General features: G+C 47.5%; 6 protein-coding genes across 6 annotated transcripts, besides 15 other annotated features; all 6 read right to left on the reverse strand.

The window, feature by feature from the left end:
- Nucleotides 1-8723: a sequence feature (heterozygous, non-Esmeraldo-like haplotype).
- Nucleotides 1166-1220: a microsatellite.
- Nucleotides 1326-1368: a sequence feature (T-rich).
- Nucleotides 1477-2628, reverse strand: Tc00.1047053510947.10 (mannose-1-phosphate guanyltransferase, putative; the record flags this gene model as incomplete). Its single annotated transcript, XM_800599.1, has 1 exon — nt 1477-2628. The coding sequence occupies one exon, from the start codon at nt 2626-2628 to the stop codon at nt 1477-1479; it is 1152 nt and encodes a 383-aa protein (XP_805692.1).
- Nucleotides 2883-2909: a microsatellite.
- Nucleotides 3009-3767, reverse strand: Tc00.1047053510947.20 (hypothetical protein, conserved; the record flags this gene model as incomplete). Its single annotated transcript, XM_800600.1, has 1 exon — nt 3009-3767. The coding sequence occupies one exon, from the start codon at nt 3765-3767 to the stop codon at nt 3009-3011; it is 759 nt and encodes a 252-aa protein (XP_805693.1).
- Nucleotides 3856-3884: a sequence feature (AT_rich).
- Nucleotides 3990-4016: a microsatellite.
- Nucleotides 4145-4183: a microsatellite.
- Nucleotides 4283-5554, reverse strand: Tc00.1047053510947.30 (hypothetical protein, conserved; the record flags this gene model as incomplete). The annotated part of the gene is made up of 1 exon (XM_800601.1): nt 4283-5554. The coding sequence occupies one exon, from the start codon at nt 5552-5554 to the stop codon at nt 4283-4285; it is 1272 nt and encodes a 423-aa protein (XP_805694.1).
- Nucleotides 5554-5602: a sequence feature (T-rich).
- Nucleotides 5786-6781, reverse strand: Tc00.1047053510947.40 (arginase, putative; the record flags this gene model as incomplete). Its single annotated transcript, XM_800602.1, has 1 exon — nt 5786-6781. The coding sequence occupies one exon, from the start codon at nt 6779-6781 to the stop codon at nt 5786-5788; it is 996 nt and encodes a 331-aa protein (XP_805695.1).
- Nucleotides 6886-6953: a sequence feature (A-rich).
- Nucleotides 6996-7020: a microsatellite.
- Nucleotides 7053-7077: a microsatellite.
- Nucleotides 7095-7141: a microsatellite.
- Nucleotides 7145-7699, reverse strand: Tc00.1047053510947.44 (hypothetical protein, conserved; the record flags this gene model as incomplete). The annotated part of the gene is made up of 1 exon (XM_800604.1): nt 7145-7699. One exon carries the CDS (start codon nt 7697-7699, stop codon nt 7145-7147), a length of 555 nt encoding a protein of 184 aa, XP_805697.1.
- Nucleotides 7707-7727: a sequence feature (AT_rich).
- Nucleotides 7739-7770: a microsatellite.
- Nucleotides 7778-7826: a microsatellite.
- On the reverse strand, nt 7987-8723 carry Tc00.1047053510947.50 (cyclophilin, putative; the record flags this gene model as incomplete). Its single annotated transcript, XM_800603.1, has 1 exon — nt 7987-8723. A coding segment is annotated over one exon (737 nt), but the record flags the coding sequence as incomplete, so codon positions are not given.

Genomic DNA, 8723 nt, shown 5'->3' on the forward strand with positions numbered 1-8723 from the left:
GGACGGCAGGGGGCCAGGTTACCGGGAAAACGTGCGTCGCCCGCCGACAACGCCCCGATAGGACCACCACCGGCCGATTTTCGCCGTCCGGCATGCGACTTTCAGCGCCACAGCGACGACGGACTGGACCGCCACCGCAAGGCAAGGCAAGCCGCAGGCATCGACCGGACATCGCGGAAACTATCCAAAATGATGTTTGCAAAGGGACATGCCGCATCCACCCCGCTGCCAGGCCATGCAGGTGCCTGGAAAAAATCATGGAGCGAACGCTTGGGAGGTGAAGAATCTGTGCCTCGCAAAAATATTGGCGCAGTCGCTCCTCAAGGTGGAAAGACCCCGCCACCAAAACCGCCTCTGCGCGACAAGAAGAAACGGGGCTCCTCGCAGATACCGCATAACGCCAACGCTCCTGGCAGGTAGCTTTTCTCCTCTTTTTGTTATTTATAGATTGTTTTAGTGATTTATTGATTTGTCGTTTTACCGATTCTTGGAAACAATGGATCATCGAGCCACCACGCCAGCCCGGGGCGGATGTGTAAAAGCTGTTTATTTCACGCTCTTCGCTGCAGCGCCCTCACCGAGCCTGGCTCTCCTTCACACCTTTACTCAGCAGGGCCAAAGTGCTCCACGGTGGTGAATGGCGTGTGGATCATTGGATTTATTCCGGAGCACACGAGGAGGAAAACAAAAAAGGTTTCCCATACAAGGTTCACCGTGGCGAAAAACAATGCATGTCTGATTTGTGCTCTAGAACGACCCGAACGCTGAAAAGAGTTCCAAAATAATCTCATTGACGTCATCAGGTCCACCACAACTCCTCCATGCTTCTGCAACGCAGTGGAAAGGACGATCCGCAGTGTCATTTTCCTTCTTTAGGGCAAAAAAAAAAAAAGACATGTTGTCGCTCCGATGCCCTCTCATTCAAAACCTTCTGCCATTGCTTTTGGATCGGGACTGCGCCCACCACGTTGTTGAGATTCGTTCCTGCCACGAGGCTGCACTTGGACCATTTTCTCCTTTCCTTTCCTCACGTAAACCGTAAGTTGCGTTGGAAAATAATTGCATCCTCGCAGCAATGAAGACACAAAATAGCGAGTAAGCTGCTCAGAGAGCAACATCCCCCACAGGCGACTGCCACCAAACACGGCAAATGGATAAACAGAAAACACAAGCACACACAATTCCATACAACATACATATACATGTATACACACGCACACTGACCTACTCATGTATCATTTACACTCCCATAAATGTATGTTATTATACCGTTTCTTTTTTCTTATTTTTTCCGTTGTGGGTTTGCAGGTGTTCTTGTTACAATCTTTATTTTTTTTTTTTTTTTTTTTTGTTCTCTTCTCCTTCTTTCCCACCTCCAATTCGTTTCGGTTTCATCCACCAAACACCGGCAGAATCAAAAGGAAGTAAAAGAAGAAAGAAGAGCCTCAAAACGCTGGGAACACTGCCCGCCGTGTATTACATGACAACCTCCGGCTCATGATAGCTCTGCACTATCGACTTGTTTGGAAGGACCTTTATTCCATTAAGAAACAATTCGTCCTTCACCTCCACGTCCTCCCCCAAAACGGCATTGTTTACTACACGGCACCAGGAGCCAACCCTCGACTTCCAGCCAATAATGCTGGAGTCAACCAACGTCCCCTTACCGATGGTGCTTTCGTCGAGAATCGCGGAGTGTCGGATACGTGAGGTGGGACCGATAACACAGCCCGGCCCAATGGTTGCAAATGGCCCAATAACGCATCCTTTTCCAATTTTGGCGCTGGGGTCAATGATAACGGAACCAATGACGGTAAAATCATCAGTCTTATGCGCCTGACCAAGCCCGTAGACTTCTTGTGACTCCTTCGGGGTCCCGTTGAGTGACCGGAGGTATTTTCCGACGCCCTCAATGTAATCCTTAGGAACGCCAATGTCCATCCAGAAACCCTCAAGAATAAACGCACAGAGCTGCTTGGCGCTTGCCATCTGTGGAAAAACCTGCGTTTCAATAGACGTCTTCTCCAATTTAATTCGGTTAAGGACACTCTTGTTGAACACATAAATACCGGCGTTGATGCGGTCTCCCACAAAATTCTTTGGCTTCTCCACGAATTGATCAATAACTCCTGTTGCTTCATCAAAAACAACAACGCCGTACTTCTGCCAATCTGTCACCTTCGTCACGGCAATGGTGCCCTCCTTCCCACTCTTCTGGTGAAATGAAAGAAGTTCTCGCAGGGGAAATCGGCATGTGATATCAGCGTTCAAAACAAAAAAAGGCTGATCATCCTGTAAAAGAATATCACGCGCCAGAGCCAGTGGCCCCGCCGTTCCAAGGGGTTCCTCCTCCAGAGAAAAGACAAAAGAGACGCCAAGCTCCTTTGACCAATATTCCATGTTTTTTCTCATCGCATCGGAGCGATACGCAACGGCAAGAATCACTTCCGTCACCCCCGCGTCTCGCAGTGCCTCTACTTGGTGTACGATTATTGGCTTGTTGCAAAACGGCACCAAAGGCTTTGGCATCGTTAGGGTGAGGGGACGCAGACGAGTCCCGTAACCCCCAACTAAAATGACAGCCCGCATCCCCTTGCTATTCGCACCAGATTTTTTCTCCTCGGACATTCCTTCTTGTTCCTTTTCTTTTATTTTTCCTTTTTTCTCGTTTTACCGCTGTTTGCTGCTCCCGATGCATGAGTGGGACGCCAATACAAGCAGCAACAATGGAAGGTTGCACACACACAAAACAACAACAACAACAAGTCAAAAAAAGAAAAGCGGTTTCGTTGTAAGCGCTTCCCCCCCCCACCTCGCCACACAAACAATAAGGGATAGTTAAAAAGAGGGGCTGTGCAAAAACCTCCAATTCCCCCTCCAAAAATAATAATAATAATAATAATAATGATTATTTGGATTCTTTTCTGTATGTATGCAAGTGTGTGTGCAATTTTTTTTGGGGGGAAAGGAGACCCTCCTGCTGCTCAGATTCTTATTTGCCGGCGCCCTCAATGACGGTTTCGCTCTCGTGGACCCGATCCTCTTCCTCCACGATAGCCACGCCCTCCGCCTTTCCCACGGTTGCTACCGTAGCCTCCTCCCTGGTCTGCTGTCACTGGTTGTCTATTGGGCGCACCACCTGCTATGGCAGAATGCACACGAAGCGGTTGGAAACGCGGAGCCGCCTCTAGACCCAGACTGGTCTGGTAGGGAACATCAGTTCGGTTCCTCTTGGAAAGAAATTCTTTCTTTAACTGCAGCACCTCTCCGCCAAGCGGCACGACACAGTCTTCCGTCATGATGATGGCCCCATTTTTAATTTGTGTCCCCTCTTTAACAAGGAGCTTCTCCCCTGGAACAGGTATACCACGAAACACGCGAAGGGTAGTGAGCTCAATTGCCGGTATCTCCGAGTGTCCATCAGAGAGGACAAGACGCAGAAGACGTGTGTTCGTCGTTTTCTGAAACGCAGCCGCAAATATCATTTCTTCCTCGCATGAATCGGCGCATGGCCGAAGGGGTTGCGTAGCATCCCTTGAGCTGTTAACTTGAAGTACAACCGGGATTGTAAGCGTGCTGCTTACCTGGGAAGCTATACCGTGCGGAAGCGTCCCTACATCTGTGATGTCCTTAAAATTTTCGTTGAGAGCCCGGTGGTAGATGTACTCCGCCGTGACAGTTCCATCTGCGGCAGAGAGACGCTCCACAAACCGGGTAGACACGGCGATATGATAGCGCGCTCTGACTTCTGTAGACAGGGTTGACATCCCAACAAACTAGCAGACTGAACAATAAAATGTTAAGAAAGACGTGTGCCACAAAACGCACGACAGAGACAAACAAAGAAACACACGCAAAATAATAATAATAATATTCAAAAAATACACGCATACACAAACCAAGCAACCAACTCACATGTGGGAAGATAGTCATATAAACACAATAAATGTACCGCTTCAATCCACGTCTTTTTTGTTTTTGTTATTACTTTTGTTTGTTTGTTTGTTTGTTTATTTCTTGTTATTGTCATTTTCTTTTATTTATTTATTTTTTCTTCTTCTTCGGGGATTCTCTTCCTACTTGTTGTTTCTTCACTCCTTTGCCTTCACTAAGGAACATTCGCGTCGTCCTTCTTCTCTGCGTTACATACACACACACACACACACACACACACATATATACAAAACAAGGTGAGAGGTATCAAAAATAATAATAAAACAGGAAACCGAAAAAAAAAAAAAAAGCGAACAAATAATATTATTGCATTCGTGTTCCGTAATTCTCATGACGTCTGCGCCAGTTTGCTCTGCAGCATGGCGTTTTCCCGGGAGAGCTTCTTGTACTCCTCGTCAAACTCCGCCTTCATGTAGTCAACGTGGGACATGAGCGTTTCAAATTCCTTTTCCTTCCCTTTGACCTGAAGCTGGGCGGAGGTGGCGCGAGATGCAATGGCATTTTGAAGAACAAAAGTTTTACGTCCCAATTGTTCCACCTTTGCGTCATGGGCATTGAGCTGGTCATCGCGCTGGACCAATGTTTCCCGAGAGAGCTCAAGTTCACGGCAAAGTTCCTCAAACTGTTGCAACGGGACCTCCGTAGCGTCCTCTGGAATGTTTTCCAATGGCTCCTCCTCCTCCTCCACTTGGGCAAACACATGCTGAAGAAAGAGATTCACCGCCTCCAGTTTGGTCTCCAGTTGCCGGAGGCGTACCTCCAGGGAGAGAATGGATTTGGAGTTATTGACATTCGTTTCACGGAATTTGGATAGGGTGCCGTACAGTACCTTCTTGTCCCCCTCCAGCTGCTTGATTTTCTTGTAGTCGTCACTTTCCTTCGCGGTCGAAGCGTCCAAAAGACGCTCCTTCTTCTTAATGAGTCGCTCCATCGATTTCATCTCTTCAAGAAGCGCATCGTATTCCTTATTTGTTTCCACCAAACTCTGTTTTGCCGCGGCAAGCTGCTCTGCCTTTTGCCTTTGTTCCTCCATCTCTTTATTGATGGCCTCAATGCGCTCAGATAACAAAGCAGAGAGCGCCTTCATCGTATTTTGCTCTTCATGAAGGGCAGTCAGATTCTTCTTCCGCATGATCCATTCACTTTTAGTAGCTGGCCCACTGAGAAGAGCGTTTTCCCTCCCATCCCGCCCTGTGACCTGTCTTACCAACGCCAGGCGGCTGACGACATTTTCAATGCCCTTCTCCACGTCTTCCATCTGACGAGTTATGACGTTGGCGGAATCCTGTAATTCCGCCGTCCGTCTGTTCTCATTCTTGATTTCATCCTCCAGAGAAATGACCTGCGTCAATGACTCCAATGATATTTTAAGCCGTGTATTGTCATGTGCGTCATCCTTCTGCTGCTTCTTGCGTAGTGTTACTTCATTCACCATCCGGAGCTCCTTGAGAAGTGCCTGCTCCTCTTTGGCACGACGAAGCTCAGCCTCTTTCCGTGCCACCTGCAACTCTAGATTTCTTGCTTGGCTACGCCGCTGCTCCAACTGCGTCTGGAGGTCACACAAATCCTCCTGAACAGTAACGGCATTTGAATCGGCCATTTTTTTTATTTTTCCTTTTTTTTTTTCTCTCTTATTATGATTTTATTTAACCTCACTTCTGTAAATGGAACATGCAGACGCACACACAGAGAATGAAAAAAAAAAAAAAAAAGGGACCAGAAAGATCCAACGAAGCCAAGACAGTTGTGCTCAGGTAGGACACAAAACAATTTACATCTTCCACAGTGCGGCAAGAATACGGAGACTCGCGAAATCTTCCGTGGGATGACGTCAATGATCCGGGTACGGGTTTTCCGACACGGTTCCCTGCCGTTGTAGCATTTGAACCCTTGCCATTCCCTCCTCCTCAGTTTGTGTGGAGATGCTGTATGCCTTAAGAATCGCCTCCTTCAGCACCTTCGCCAATGCTATTTGCGTGAGGCCAACGCCGTCCTTTCGGTAAACGTCAAAATCAGGAAAGTACCCATGCACGTCCAAACCCACCACCTTGGGTCCCCGAATGCCATTCATTACATGCAGTAATTCTCGTGTGGATAGCCCTCCAGCAACGGAACATGTCACAGCTGGAGCAAAGGCGGGATCCATGACATTGGCATCGATACTGATAAAAACGGGGTAGTCATTTCGAATATCCCGAATGCAGAACAACCCCTTGGAATAGATAGCGTGCATGTCCATATAAAACATTTTGTGGTGTTTCCGTATCTTTCGATCCTCCGAGGTTACCAAACGATTGCCTACACTCACGATGCCCTTCAACAATCCCTTGTCCAAAAGAACCCGTAGCGGGGCCCGTGGATTTCCGACAAGTGGCTGGGCGGAGAAATGAATGACGACAACATCTTCAGATGGAAATAGCCGTTTGTACGCCTCTACCATGGGCAATGTAGCAGATCCATCTCCTCCAACGCTGGCCGGAATGTACCCTTTTTCCAATAATTCCGTCGTCGCCTCGAGAGCAGCCATGTACCAGTCGTCGCTGGTTGGAGTGGGATTCACAGATGCACGCTCCAGCATATGCCCGCACTTTAATACGGGCATAAACATCACAGTTTCAGGGGGGCATTCGATAGGACCGCTATCATGAAAACTAATTTCAGCGTAGTGGTCACAGTCAACGGGGGACTGAGTAAAGTAGTCAAAAAGCATCGAACTTTTCGACGCCCCCGCTTCGTAGCCAAATGCAGCGACAGGACCAAGTCGGTTGGCCCAATCACTTCCACGGGGAGCAACGGCCTTGACGCCCGTTAAAAACCTGGCAAACATCACCAACAACTATGAATCCACGTAGGTCTGATGTGTATAATGATTTATGCATGAGCGGTGCGCACCACGTCATTCAGACCACAAATGCATAAAAAACGCAACGCAACAACGACAAGAAAAAAAAAAAAAAAAAGAAACGACATAAAAATGAAACAGAAATAAATATAATAATTCTTATTTGTGGAGTTGTTGGATATTATTTCTGGCGCTCCTGTTCTTTTTTTTTTTTTTTTTTTTTTCGTCTTCCCTCTTCCTTTTCCTTCCGTAACGGACACACACACACACACACACACACAGAGAGAGAGAGACAGCCAAAAAAAAAAAAAAAAAAAAAAAAGCAAAAAACAACAAAAAAAAGAATCATCACCTGTGGGGTGTCCGTCTGTCCGTACGCGTGCCGCAACAAAACAAAAAGTTTGTCGCACGTCCTCGTTCGCCTTCATGCCGAAAAGAAGAAGAAGAGACAAAATCCATGCCGCCATCGGAGCTGTTTTCGACGTGAGATAAAGCGATGGAAATCAGTCTTCCACTCTGTGCGTGGTAATGGTGCCTCTTGAACTTTTCTTGTGTCTTTGCCTGACGTACCAAACGGTGCGCGGCGCCCTTTTCGCGTTGGCCTGCCTGCCATTTCAAAAAAGCCTCTCGACGGGCAACCCGACGCTCTTCTTGCTCTTTTATGAGTGCCAACATTTTCTCCTCCTCCCCGCACCGCTCATCATTCCACACAACATTGACTACGCTAAATGGGCCGGTGCAACTGGTGCGTTGTGCATGGCCTCCACTCAGCAATGCAGTGGAGTCTCCTATTTCCCGTGATTCTTTGGTGGGGGTTTCCATTCGCCGACTAGAACCCACACTTACAAACGGGATACGACATATAAGCGTGGAGCAAAGTAGACCACTTCCTCCACGCATCATGAGCACCAAAATAATAATAATAATAAAACACAGAAACTGAAAGAAAAAAAAAAAAGAAAAAAAGAAAGAAATAACCGGTGTTATTGTTGTTGTTCGTTTGTTATTATCAATTATTATTATTATTATTTCGGGTGCGTGTAATATATATATATATACTCCCCATGCTAGAAATAACAAGACGAGGAACAACTCACTCCTTCCATCCAATTAGACTTCATGTGCCATTCTTTTTTTTTTTTTAAGTTATGTTTTATTTGGACGGTGCAACTTGACTGCTGTCAAGAGGTTTATTTCTCCAGTTGCTCACGAAGTTGGGCAATTTTAGCTTTCTTTTCCTGAATACGCTTCTTGACTTCATCAGACTCTTCATTAGAGACACGGGGGCGCTTCTTAGCGGTGGCTTCGGCATTTGAGGCGGTTAATGTATCTTTCTTCACCTCGTCCTTTTGTTTGGTCGGCTGCTCCTTCGGTTCCGGCACCACAACCTCACCGCAGTCGGCAATAATGATCCGGCCACGTGTCTTCCCAGACTCGGAGCCCAACCGTTCAACCCTCCGCACGACATCAATACCCTCCGTGACTCGGCCAAAAACAACATGCTTGCCGTCCAGCCACGGCGTATTGGCAGTACAGATAAAAAATTGCGATCCATTGGTGTTCGGCCCAGCGTTCGCCATCGATAGACAGCCGACCCCAGTGTGTTTGCCAGCTTTGCCGGAAAAGCTCTCATCTCGGAAATTCATGCCGTAAATAGACTCTCCGCCCGTCCCATTTCCCCGCGTAATGTCACCGCCTTGAATCATAAATCCCGGTATAACACGATGGAACACGCATCCCTTGTAGTGGAGCGGCTTTCCACTTTTGCCTCGGCCCTTCTCGCCTGTGCAAAGGGCCCGAAAATTTTCGGCGGTCTTCGGCACCGTGTCTGCGTACAGTTCCATTTTTATCCTCCCGGATGGTTTGTTATCGATTGATATATCAGAGAAGACTTTTGGGTTGCGAGACACCTCGACCGGGATTCCCC

Source organism: Trypanosoma cruzi, genomic scaffold, assembly GCF_000209065.1.
Source record: "Trypanosoma cruzi strain CL Brener 1047053516989 genomic scaffold, whole genome shotgun sequence".
In the NCBI taxonomy this organism is placed as follows: domain Eukaryota; phylum Euglenozoa; class Kinetoplastea; order Trypanosomatida; family Trypanosomatidae; genus Trypanosoma; species Trypanosoma cruzi.